We start from the raw sequence: 12,445 nt of genomic DNA, 5'->3' as shown, positions 1-12,445 counted from the left end.
CCCTTCCAGCTTCCCCAAAAGCCCCAGACCCTTCCAGCTCCCCCAGACCCTTCCAGCTCCCCCAGACCCTTCCAGCTCCCCCAGACCTTGCTCCTCTGCACTCTTGTCCCCACCCCAAGCCCCAGACCCTTCCAGCTCCCCTAAAGCCCTCCAGACCTTCCAGCTCCCCCAGACCCTTCCAGCTCCCCCAGAGCCCCAGACCCTTCCAGCTCCCCCAGACCCTTCCAGCTCCCCAAAAGCCCCAGACCCTTCCAGCTCCCCAGACCTTGCCCCCTCTGTCTTTATCCCCCACCCCAAGCTCCCCAGACCCTTCCAGCTCCTCAAAAGCCCCAGACCCTTCCAGCCTCCCAGACCCTTCCAGCTCCCCCAGACCCTTCCAGCTCCCCCAAACCTTGCCCCTTTGCCTCTTGTCCCCCCACCCCAAAAGCCCCAGACCCTTCCAGCTCTCCCAGACCTTCCAGCTCCCCCAGACCCTCTCCAGCTCCCCAGACCCTTCCAGCTCCCCAAACCTTGCCCCTTGCCCTTGTCCCCCACCCTAAAAGCCCCAGACCCTTCCAGCCTCCCCCCAGACCCTTCCAGCTCCCCAAAAGCCCCAGACCCTTCCAGCTCCCCAGACCCTTCCAGCTCCCCCAAAGCCCCAGACCTCTTGCCAGCTCCCAGGACCCTTCCAGCTCCCCAGACCTTCCAGCTCCCCCAAAGCCCCAGACCTTCCAGCTCCCCAGACCCTTCCAGCTCCCCCAAAGCTCCCAGACCCTTCCAGCTCCCCCAGACCCTTCCAGCTCCCCCAGACCTTGCCCCTCTGTATTTTATCCCCCACCCCAAACCCCAGACCCTTCCAGCTCCCCTAGACCCTTCCAGCTCTCTAGACCCTTCCAGCTCCCCAGACCTTGCCCTCTGCCTCTTGTCCCCACCCCAAAAGCCCCAGACCCTTCCAGCTCCCCCAGACTCTTCCAGCTCCCCCAAACCTTGCTCCTCTGTCTTTTATCCCCCCACCCCAAAAGCCCCAGACCCTTCCAGCTCTCCCAAAAGCCCCAGACCCTTCCAGCTCCCCCAGACCCTTCCAGATCCCCCCAAAGCTCCCAGACCCTTCCAGCTCCCCAAAGCCCCAGACCCTGTCCAGCTCCCCAGACCCTTCCAGCTCCCAGACCTCTTCCAGCTCCCAGACCCTTCCAGCTCTCCCAAAAGCCCCAGACCCTTCCAGCTCCCCCAGACCCTTCCAGATCCCCCAAAAGCCCCAGACCCTTCCAGCTCCCCCAAAAGCCCCAGACCCTTCCAGCTCCCCCAGACCCTTCCAGCTCCCCCAAAAGCCCCGGACCCTTCCAGCTCCCCAGACCCTTCCAGCTCCCCAAAGCCCCAGACCCTTCCAGCTCCCCAGACCCTTCCAGCTCCCCAGACCCTTCCAGCTCCCCCAAACTTTGCCCCTCTGCCTCTTGTCCCCCCACCCTAAAGCCCCCAGACCCTTCCAGCTCCCCAAACCTTGTCCCCTCTGCCTCTTGTCCCCCACCCCAAAGCTCCCAGACCCTTCCAGCTCCCCCCCCAGACCCTTCCAGCCTCCCCAGACCTTGCCTCTGTCTCTTGTCCCCCACCCCAGACCCTTCCAGCTCCCCAGACCTTGCCCTCTGTCTTTATCCCCCACCCCAAAAGCCCCAGACCCTTCCAGCTCCCCAAAAGCCCCAGACCCTTCCAGCTCCCCAGACCCTTCCAGCTCCCCAAAGCCCCAGACCCTTCCAGCTCCCCAGACCCTTCCAGCTCCCCAAAAGCCCCAGATCCTTCCAGCTCCCCAAACCCTTCCATCTCCCCAAACTCCCTGTGGGATGGATAGGGTGTCCCCTGGTGCTGACCCCAACTTTTCCCCCCCCAGGAGGGCCCCCCAGGGTGCCCCCCCGGTGCCCCCCAAGGTGCCCCCCAAGGTGCCCCGGGTGTCTCTGGAGCGGCTGGAGCTGGGCCTGGCGCTGGACCCGGCGCTGCCCCCGCCCGCCTTCCGCGTCCTGCCCGGCCCCTCCGCCGGCCAGTTCAGCGTCATCGTCATCGAGCAGGCCGGGGGGACGCCCCAGAGGGGACAGCAGCCCCAGGGGACACTCCAAGGGACGCCAGGGCAGGGGCAGCAGCCCCGGGGGGACGTCCCCGTCAAGGTGAGCGTGGCCTGGCCCCCCCGGGGTCACCTCGTGTGTCACCTCCCCACCCCCTGATGTAAGGTGTGTTTGGCTGGTGTCAGCTCTATCCTTCTGGTGTCACCTGTCCGTTTCCAGTGTCCCCCTGTGTCCCACTGCCCCTTCCCTGTGTCCCCTCTCCAGTGTCCCCCCTGTGTCCCCTCTCCTGTGTCCCCTCTCCAGTGTCCCCCTGTGTCCCTCTGCCCTTTCCCCACATCCCCTCTCCAGTGTCCCCCTGTGTCCCACTGTCCCTTTCCTGTGTCCTGCCCTTCCCAGTGTCCCCCTGTGTCCCCCTGTGTCCCACTGCCCCTTCCCCAGTGTCCCCTCTCCAGTGTCCCCTCTCCAGTGTCCCCCTCCTCATCTCCCTCCAGTGTCCCCTGCCCTCCAGTGTCCTCCTGTGTCCCACTGCCTCCTTCCCTGTGTCCCCTCTCCAGTGTCCCCCTGTGTCCCACTGCCCCTTCCCTGTGTCCCCTCTCCAGTGTCCCCCTCCTCATCTCCCCTTGTCCTCCCATCCCCTCCTCTCATCTCCCAATGTCCCTCTCAGTGTCCCCTAGTGTCCCACTGCCCCTTCCCTGTGTCCTCTGTCCTGTGTCCCCTCTCCAGTGTCCCCTGTCCTCATCTCCTCCCCTGTATCCCCACTCCCTCCTCCTATCTCCCATTGTCCCTCCCCCACTGCCCCTCCCCTCGTCCTCCCCACTGTCTCCCTGTCCCTTCCACGTCCCCCTTGTCCTCCTCCCTCCCCTGTCCTCCTTCTTGTCCTCCCCTGTGTCCTCCTCCACGTCCCCTTGTGCTCCCCCATTGTCCTCTCTCACATCCTCTCCTGTATCCCCCTGTCCTCCCCCCATCCTCCCCCCATCCCCCTCTAGTCCTCCCCCTGCTCATCCCCCTTGTCCTCCCTCCAGTCTCCCCTTATTGCCCCCTGTCCTCCCCTCATCCCCTGTGTCCTCTTCCCCACATCCCCTCTCAGTGTCCCCCCATGTGTCCTCCTCCACATCTCCCCATGTCCTCCTCTCCTGTGTCCCTATCGTCCCTGCCCTTCCTTGTGTCTCCTCTGTGTCTCCTGTGTCCTATCCTCCCCATCCCCCTCATCCCCTCCACCTCCTCTTCTCCTCTTATCTTTCCCTCCCCATCTCTCTCTCACTCCTCTCCTCCCCGTCCTCCCCTTTCTCCTCTCATGTCCTCCCCGTCCCTTCCATCCCCTTGTCCTCCCTCTCCTCTGCCCATCCCCTCCTCGTCCTCCCCCATCCCCTCATTCCTCCCACCTCTCCCTATACTCCTCCCCATCCCCCATCCCCCTCACCTCCCCTTTCTCTTTACCCCCATCCCCTCCTCTCTATCCCTCCCTCATCATCCCCATCCCCCGCCCCCTCACCTCTCCTTTCTCCCCCTCCCCCAGGAGAGAGCCCCACGAAGTGGCCATCGGCGACCCCGTGGACACAAGCCGGAGGGCCAGCCCTCCCCTGTGGGGGTCTGGTGGTGTTAGGGCCGGCCCACCCCTTGGGGTCCTGGTGGTGTTGGGGCTAGCAGCCCTCCCCTGCTGGGGGTCCCTGAGTGGGGCCGGGGGCCGTGGAGCTGCGCGTGTGCGGCCGCGCGGGCGCCGTGGTGATGTGCGACCGCTGCCAGCGCTGCTTCCACCTGCACTGCCACCTGCCCGCCCTCGCCGACGTGCCCAGGTACCCAGAGCACCTCGGGATCCAGGTACCCCCAGGGGATCCACTGGGATCCAGGTACCCCCAGGGGATCCACTGGGATCCAGGTACCCCCAGGGGATCCGCCGGGATCGGCTCCTCCCCGGGATCCCTCGGGATCCAGGTACCCTGAGGGGATCCAGGTACCCCAAGGGGATCCGCCGGGATCGGCTCCTCCCCGGGATCCCGAGGGATCCAGGTACCCTGAGGGGATCCACTGGGATCGGCTTGCTCCCGGGATCCCGAGGATCCAGAGTACCCCAGGGATCCGCCGGGATCGGCCCATCCCGGGATCCCGAGGATCCAGGTACCTGAGGATCCCACTGGGATCGGCTGCCCCAGGATCCCGAGGGGTCCAGGGCTACCCTGAGGGATCCACTGGGATCGCTCCTCCCGGGATCCCGAGGATCCAGGTACCCTGAGCCCCCTAGGATCGGCTCTCCCGGGATCCCGAGGGATCCGCTCCCTCGGCACCTCCGCCGTCCCCGCGACTTCCCCAGACCTCGCGAGTGTCTCCCGTGTTCCCTGCTCCCCGATCCCTCTGGGAATCCCCCACCCCCACTAGGATCCTCTGGGAATCCCCCTAACAGGATCCCTCCGGGAATCCTCCACCAGGATCCCTCTGGGAATCCCCCTAACAGGATCCCTCCGGGAATCCCCCCACCAGGATCCCTCTGGGAATCCCCCACCGAGATCCCTCTGGGAATCTCCCACCCCCACCAGGATCCCTCTGGGAATCCCTGAGCAAGATCCCTCTGGGAATCCCCCCCCCAATCCCTCTGGGAATCCCCCACTGAGATCCCTCTGGGAATCCCCCGCCAGGATCCCTCTGGGAATCCCCCACCAAGCCCAAACGTGGCTTCCCTTGGATCCCCCTGGCTCCCCCTGGCTCCCCCTGGTTCCCCCTGGATCCCCCTGGATTCCCCTGGCTTCCCCATTCCCTCTGGATCCCCATGGATCCCCATGGATCCCCATGGCTTCCTGGATCCCCTGGATCCCTGGGCTTCCATCCCCTGGATCCCCCTGGATCCTCCTGGCTTCCCTGGATCCCCTGGATCCCCTGGATCCCCTGGCTTCCCTGGATCCCCCTGGATCCCCATGGCTTCCCCACCCCTCTGGATCCCCATGGATCCCCGTGGCTTCCCCATTCTTCCTGGATCCCCATGGCTTCTCCTGGATCCCCCTGGATCCCCATGGATCCCCATGGATCCCCATGGATCCCCATGGCTTCCCCATTCCCCATGGCTTCCCCATGGCTTCCCCTGGCTTCCCCATTCCCCATGGATTCCCCCTGGATTCCCCCTGGATCCCCATGGCTTCCCCTGGATCCCGTGGATCCCCTGGATCCTCAGTGGCTTCCCCTGGATCCCCTGGATCCCCCGGGCTTCCCCACCCCTCTGGATCCCCCTGGCTTCCCCTGGATCCCCCTGGATCCCCCTGGATCCCCATGGCTTCCCCACCCCCTTGGAATCCCGGTGTCTTCCCCTGGATCCCTGTGGCTTCTCTTGGATCCCCCTGGATCCCCCATGGCTTCCCCACCCCTCTGGATCCCCCTGGCTTCCCCTGGATCCCCGTGGATCCCCCTGGATCCCCATGGCTTCCCACCCCTGGAATCGGTGGCCCCTGGATCCCTGTGGCTCTCTCTTGGATCCCCTGGATTCCCTGGATCCCCGTGGCTTCCCACCCCTGGATCCCCCTGGATCCCCTGGATTCCTGTCCCCCTGGATTCCCTGGATCCCCTGGATCCCCTGGATCCCCGATCCACTGGCTCCCCTGGCTCCCCCAGATCCCTGGATCCCCCAGATCCCCTGGATCCCCATCTCCATCTGTCCCCGTTTCCACAGCCCCGACTGGGCGTGCCTGCTGTGCCAGGAGCTCCCCGCCCTCCGAGAGCCCCCGGGACTGGGACCCCCCACCTGAGCCCCTGGACCAGCAGGTGAGTCCTGGGGAGAGGATCCCAAGGGATCCAGGGGTGTCCCTGGGGGGATCCAGGGGTCCTGGGGGATTCAGGGGTGTCCTGGGGATCCTGGGGGATCAGGGGATCCTGGGGATCAGGGTGTCCCTGGGGGGATCCAGGGGATCCAGGGTGTCCCTGGGGATCCTGGGGGGATCCAGGGGATCCTGAGGGATCCAGGGTGTCCCTGGGGATCAGGGGATCAGGGAACCAGGGGTGTCCCTGGGGGGATCCAGGGTGTCCCTGGGGGATCCCTGGGGATCAGGGGATCCCTGGGGGATCAGGGGTGTCCCTGGGGAGGGGCTTTGGGGGTGATCCCAAGGGATCAGGGGATCCCTGGGGATCCAGGGGTGTCCCTGGGGATCCGGGGGATCCAGGGGATCCCTGGGGAGATCCAGGGTGTCCCTGGGGGATCCAGGGTGTCCCTAGGGGGATCCAGGGGTGTCCTGGGGATCCTGGGGGATCAGGGTGTCCTGGGGGGATCAGGGGTGTCTCTGGGGATCCAGGGGGTGTCCCTGGGGAGGGATCCAGGGGTGTTCTGGGGGATCCAGGGGATCCCGGGGGATCCAGGGGATCTCTGGGGATCGAGAGGATCAGGAGGATCCAGGGGATCCAGGGATCTCTGGGGATCCCTGGGGATCAGGGGTGTCTCCTGGGGGATCAGGAGTGTCCCTGGGGGGATCAGGAGTGTCCCTGGGGAGGGGATCAAGGGGATCCTGGGGGATCAGGGGATCCTGAGGGATCCAGGGGATCCTGGGGGGATCAGGGGTGTCCCTGGGGGGATCCAGGGGATCCCTGGGGATCCAGGGGATCCCTGGGGGATCCAGGGTGTCCTGGGGATCCAGGGATCCTGGGGATTCAGGGATCCTGGAGGGATCCAGGAGTGTCCCTGGGGGATCCAGGGTGTCCCTGGGGATCAGAGGTGTCCCTAGAGGGATCCTGGGGGATCCAGGGGATCCCTGGGGAGGGGCTTTAGGGGTGATCCCAAGGGATCAGGGGATCCCTGGGGAGGGGGCTTTAGGGGGTGATCCCAAGGGATCCAGGGGATCCTGGGGGATCCTGAGGATCAGGGTGTCCCTGGGGGATCCTGAGGATCCAGGGTGTCCCTGGGGGATCCTGAGGATCCAGGGGTGTCCCTGGGGGATCCAGGGTGTCCCTGGGGGATCCCTGAGGGGATCCAGGGGTGTCCCTGGGGGATCCAGGGGTGTCCCTGGGGGGGATCCAGGGTGTCCCTGGGGGATCCAGGGGTGTCCCTGGGGGATCAGGGGTGATCCCAAGGGATCCAGGGTGTCCCTGGGGACCAGGGGATCCTGGGGGATCCAGGGTGTTCCTGGGGGGATCCAGGGGATCCCTGAGGGGATCCAGGGTGTCCTGGGGGGATCCAGGGGTGTCCTGAGGGGATCCCTGGGGGATCCAGGGTGTCCCTAGGGGATCCAGGGTGATCCCAAGGGATCCAGGGGATCCCTGGGGGATCCAGCAGGTGAGTGAGTCCTGGGGCAGGGGTGATCCCAAGGCATCCAGGGAGGGGCTTTGGGGGTGATCCCAAGGGATCCAGGGGGATCCTGGGGGATCGAGGTGATCCCAAGGATCCAGGGGAGGGGCTTTGGGGTGATCCAAGGGATCAGGGGATCCAGGGGATCCCTGGGGGATCCAGGCCTGCTGCCCTTTGTCCCCCCAGAGGTGTGAGCTGGTGCTGCTGGAGCTGCTTTGCCACGAGCCCTGCCGGGCCCTGCAGCGCCCACCCCGCCCCACGGTCAGTGAGTGACCCTGAGGGCTACAGAGCCCTGGGGACCCCCTTAAAGGGGTGTCCCTGCGTGGGGGGCTGGGGTCCCTCTGGGTGTCTCTGGGTGGGGGCTAGGTCCCTCTGGGGGTCCCTGGGTGGGTTCTGGGGTCTGGGAGGGGTCTGGGTGTCCCTGGGAGGGGTCTGGGGTTCCTGGGTGGGGGAGGGTTCTGGGAGGGTCTGGGGTCCCTCTGGGGGTTCTGGGGGTGCCTCTGGGTGTCTCTGGGTGGGGGGTCTGGGAGGGTCTGGGGTCCCTGAGGGTGGTTTCTGGGAGGGTCTGGGGTCCTCTGGGTGTCCCTGGGTGGGGGGTCTGGGAGGGGTCTGGAGGTCCTCTGGGTGTCCCTGGGGCCCTGGAGGGTCTGGGGTCCTCTGGGTGTCCCTGGGGGGTTCTGGGAGGGGTCTGGGGGTTCCTCTGGGTGTCCCTGGGGTGGGGTCTGGAGGGGGTCTGGGGGGTCTGGGTGTCCCTGGGAGGGGTCTGGGGTCCCTGGGGAGGGGTTTGGGAGGGTCTGGGGGTCCCTGGGAGGGTCTGGGGGTCCCCCTGGGTGTCCCTGGGTTGGGGGAGTTCTGGGAGGGTCTGGGGGTCCTCTGGGTGTCCTTGGGGGTCTGGGAGGGGTCTGGGGGTCCCTGGGGTTTCTGGGAGGGTCTGGGGGTCCCTCTGGGAGGGGTCTGGGGGGGTTTCTAGGAGGGGTTCTGGGGGTCCCTCTGGGTGTCCCTGGGAGGGGTCTGGGGTCCCTGGGGTGGGGGGTCTGGGGGTCCCTTGGGGGGGTTCTGGGAGGGGTCTGGGGTCCCTCGGGGGTCCCTAGGGGGGGTCTGGGAGGGTCTGGGGGTCCCTCTGGGTGTCCCTGGGGGCGGTTCTGGGAGGGGTTTGGGGTCCCTGGGGGTTCTGGGAGGGTCTGGGGTCTCTCTGGGTGTCCCTGGGTGGGGGGTCTGGGAGGGGTCTGGGGTCTCTCTGGGTGTCCCTGGGTGGGGTGGGGTCTGGAGGGGGTCTGGGGGGGTCTGGGGTCCCTGGGGGGTTTTGGGAGGGGTCTGGAGGTCCTGGGGGAGGCCTGGGAGGGTCTGGGGGTCCCTGTGGGTGTCCCTAGGTGGGGTTTTGGGAGGGGTCTGGGGGTCTCTCTGGATGTCCCTGAGGGAAATCTGGGGGTCCCTCTGGGGGTCCCTGTGGGGGAGGGGATTCTGGGAGGGGGTCTGGGGGTCCTCTGGGTGTCCTGGTGGGGGGTTTTGGGAGGGGTCTGGGGTCCCTGGGAGGGGTCTGGGGGTCCCTCTGGGGGTCCCTGGGGGGAGTCTGGGAGGGGGTCTGGGGTCTCTCTGGATGTCTCTGGGAGGGGGGGTCTGGGGGTTCCTCTGGGTGTCCCTGGGGGTTCTGGGAGGGTCTGGGGTCCTCTGGGTGTCCTGGGAGGAGGTCTGGGGTCCCTGTGGGGAGGGTCTGGGAGGGTCTGGGGGTCCCTGGGGAGGGGTTTTGGGAGGGGTCTGGGGTCCTCTGGGGGTCCCTGGGGAGGAGGGGGTTCTGGGAGGGGTCTGGGGTCCCTGGGAGGGGTCTGGGGTCCCTCTGGGTGTCCTGGGGGAGGGGGTTCTGGGAGGGGTCTGGGAGGGGTCTGGGGTCCCTCTGGGAGGTCTGGGGGTCCTCTGGGTGGGGGTCTGAGGGGGTGGGGGTGGGTCTGGGGGTCCCTCTGGGGGTCCCTGGAGTGGGGTCTGGAGGGGGGGTCTGGGGGTCCCTCTGGGGGTCCCTGGGAGGGGTCTGGGGGTCCTCTGGGTGTCCCTGGGGGGTTCTGGGAGGGGTCTGGGGGTCCCTGGGGAGGAGGGGTCTGGGAGGGTCTGGGGTCCTGGGGGTGTCTGGGAGGGGTCTGGGGGTCCCTCTGGGTGTCCCTGGGGGGGTTCTGGGAGGGTCTGGGGGTCCTCTGGGGTGTCCTGGGGAGGGGGTTTCTGGGAGGGTCTGGGGTCCCTGGGTGGGGGAGGGGTCTGGGGGTCCCTCTGGGGGGGTCTGGGGGTCCTCTGGGTGTCTCTGGGGAGGGGGTCTGGGGTCCCTCTGGGTGTCCCTGGGGGTTTCTGGGAGGGTCTGGGGTCCCTGTGGGGAGGGGGTCTTTGGGAGGGGTCTGGGGTCCCTGTGGGGAGGGGTTTTTGGGAGGGGTCTGGGGGTCCCTCTGGGTGTCCTGGGGGGTCTGGGAGGGGTCTGGGGGTCCCTGGGGCCTCCTGGGCTCGCTGACCCTCGGGGGAGAAGTTTGGTGGCCCCAGGTGGGGTCTGGTGGTCCCTGACCCCTGACCCCCACTGTGTGGTGGTCGCAGGGGGTCCCGCCTGGACCTGACCCTGATGAGGCGAGCTGCAGGGAAGCTGAGCCCCCTGCGGGACCCCGGGGAGTTCGCCAGGGACGCCTGGGGGTCCTGGGGCAGCTCCAGGGGACCACCGAGGTCTGGGGGTCTGGGGGGTCTGGGGGGTCCCTCTGGGGGTCCCTGGGGTCGGGGGGTTCTGGGAAGGGTCTGGGGGCCTGGGGAGGGGTCTGGGAGGGTCTGGGGTCCCTGGGGGTGTCCCTGGGGTGGGGGTCCTGGGGCAGCTCCAGGGGACCACCGGAGGTCTGGGGGATCTGGGGGGGTCTGGGGGGGGTCTGGGGGGGGTCTGGGGTCCTGGGGCAGCTCCAGGGGACCACCGAGGTCTGGGGGGGTCTGAGGGGGTCTGGGGGTCCTGGGGCAGCTCCAGGGGACCACCGAGGTCTGGGGGTCTGGGGTCTCTCTGGGTGTCCCTGGGGGAGGGGGTCTGGGAGGGGTCTGGGGTCCCTGGGGTGGGGGTGTTCCTGGGACAGCTCCAGGGGACCACTGAGGTCTGGGGGGTCTGGGGAGGGGTCTGGGAGGGGTCTGGGGGTCCCTCTGGGTGTCCCTGGGGGAGGCCTGGGGGGTCTGGGGTCCTCTGGGGGGAGGGGTTCTGGGAGGGGTCTGGGGGTCTCTGGGTATCCCTTGGGGGTCCCTGGGGATCTGGGGGGTCCCTGGGGATCTCAGGGGATCTGGGGGTCTCTGGAGATCTGGGGGCCCTGGGGATTTGGGGTCTCGAGGGATCTGGGGGGTCCCTGGGGGTTGTGCAGCCCCTGACCCCCATGTGTCCCCCCCAGACAAGGCTGGGCTGCGGCCCTGAGGGAGTCCTGGGATCTGGGGGTCCGCTGGGGATTTGGGGGTCCCTGGGGATTTGGGGGTTCCTGGGGGTTTGGGCGGTCCCTGGGGTAGCAGCCCCCTGACCCCCCCCCTGTCTCCCCCAGGACAAGGCTGGGCGAGTCCCTGAGGGGTCCCTGGGGATCTGGGAGGGTCCAGGATCTGGGGGTCCTAGGGATCTGGGGGTCCCTGAGGGTCTGGGGGGGTCCCTGGGAGTCATGCGGCCCCTGACCCTCTCTGTGTCCCCACACCCCAGGACAAGGTGGGGGTCCCTGAGGGGACTCTGGGATCTGGGGTCTCTGGAGATCTGGGGGTCCCTGGGGATCTGGGGGGTCTCAGGGGATCTGGGGGTCCTGGGGATCTGGGGATCCCTGGGGCAGGTCCCTGGCCCTGGTCCCCCAGGACATGGCTGGGCGCAGTCCCTGAGAGGGGGTCTAAGGGTCTGAGGGGTCTCTGGGGATCTGGGGGATCTCAGGGATCTGGGGGTCTCTGGGGATCTGGGGGGTCTCTGGGGATGTGGGGGTCCCTGGGGATCTGGGGGTCTCTAGGGGATCGGGGGTCTGGGGATCTGGGGGTCCCTGAGGATTTGGGGGTCCCTGGGGATCTGGGGGTCTCTGGGATCGGGGGGTCCCTGGGGATCTGGGGTCCCTGGGGATTTGGGGGTCCCTGGAGGTTGTGCAGCCCCTGACCCCCCTGTGTCCCTCCCCAGGACAAGGCTGGGCTGCAGTCCCTGAGGGGTCCCTGGGGATTTGGGGGTCCCTGAGGGTCTGGGGGTCCCTGGGGATTTGGGGGTCTCAGGGGGGTTGTGCAGCCTCTGACCCCCTGTGTCCCCCCCAGGACAAGGCTGGGGGTCCCTGAGGGGTCCCTGGGGGTCTGGGGGGTCTCTGGGGATCTGGGGGGTCTCTGGGGATCTGGGGGTCCCTGGGGATCTGGGGGGTCCCTGGGGATCTGGGGATCTCAGGATCTGGGGATCTCCTGGGGATCTGGGGGTCTCTGGGGATCTGGGGGTCCCTGGGGATCTGGGGGGGTCCCTGGGGATCTGGGGGGCTCTCTGGGGATCTGGGGGATCTCAGGGGATCTGGGGGGATCTCTGGGGATCTGGGGGTCTCTGGGGATCTGGGGGTCCCTGGGGTTGTGCAGCCCCCTGACCCCCCTGTGTCTCTCCCCCCCCAGGACAAGGTGGGGGTCCCTGAGGGGTCTGGGGATCTGGGGGTCTCAGGGGATCTGGGGGGTCCCTGGGGATCTGGGGGTCCCTGGGGTCTGGGGCTCAGGTTGTGCAGCCCTGACCTCCCTAGGTCCTCCCCCAGGACAAGGCTGGGCTGCAGTCCCTGAGGGGAGTCCCTGGGGATTTGGGGGTCTCAGGGGATCTGGGGGTCTCCTGGGGATCTGAGGGGGTCTCTGGGGATCTGGGGGGTCTCAGGGGATCTGGGGGTCCCTGGGATTTGGGGGTCTCAGGGATCTGGGGGTCCCTGGGATCTGAGGTCCCTGGGGGTTGTGCAGCCCCTGACCCCCCTGTGTCCCCCCCAGGACAAGGCTGGGCTGCAGTCCCTGCTGAGCGTGCAGAGGTTCCTCGAGAGCCGCCTGAGCCGCGTTTTTGGGGACAGGAAATTCTGGGACCACCCCCAGGACCCCCCCACTGCCTGAGCCCTCCCCAGGGTGCTGGGACCACCCAGGACCCCCCCACTGCCTGAGCCCTCCCCAGGGGCTGCTGGGACCCCCAGGGACCCCCCACGGCTTACAC

The 12,445-nt window shown here is 67.8% G+C and overlaps 1 protein-coding gene across 1 annotated transcript in view; it reads left to right on the top strand.

The window, feature by feature from the left end:
• The window catches only part of TRIM28 (tripartite motif containing 28), a 32,153-nt gene extending 19,805 nt beyond the window's left edge, over window positions 1-12,348 (top strand). Inside the window, exons 15-22 of the mRNA XM_050340760.1 lie at window positions 1,862-2,132; window positions 2,754-2,779; window positions 3,547-3,590; window positions 3,703-3,823; window positions 5,683-5,752; window positions 7,471-7,545; window positions 9,853-9,975; window positions 12,232-12,348. Coding sequence (XP_050196717.1) covers window positions 1,862-2,132; window positions 2,754-2,779; window positions 3,547-3,590; window positions 3,703-3,823; window positions 5,683-5,752; window positions 7,471-7,545; window positions 9,853-9,975; window positions 12,232-12,348 — 847 coding nt within the window. The remainder of the gene's footprint in view (window positions 1-1,861; window positions 2,133-2,753; window positions 2,780-3,546; window positions 3,591-3,702; window positions 3,824-5,682; window positions 5,753-7,470; window positions 7,546-9,852; window positions 9,976-12,231) is intronic.
• The last annotated feature ends 97 nt before the right edge of the window (window positions 12,349-12,445 follow it).

This window comes from Myiozetetes cayanensis, unplaced genomic scaffold (assembly GCF_022539395.1).
Source record: "Myiozetetes cayanensis isolate MyiCay16 unplaced genomic scaffold, myiCay2020 scf99, whole genome shotgun sequence".
Taxonomy (NCBI): domain Eukaryota; kingdom Metazoa; phylum Chordata; class Aves; order Passeriformes; family Tyrannidae; genus Myiozetetes; species Myiozetetes cayanensis.
The sequence above is the reverse complement of the archived record's forward strand: the minus strand, read 5'-3'. Positions and strand labels throughout refer to the sequence as shown.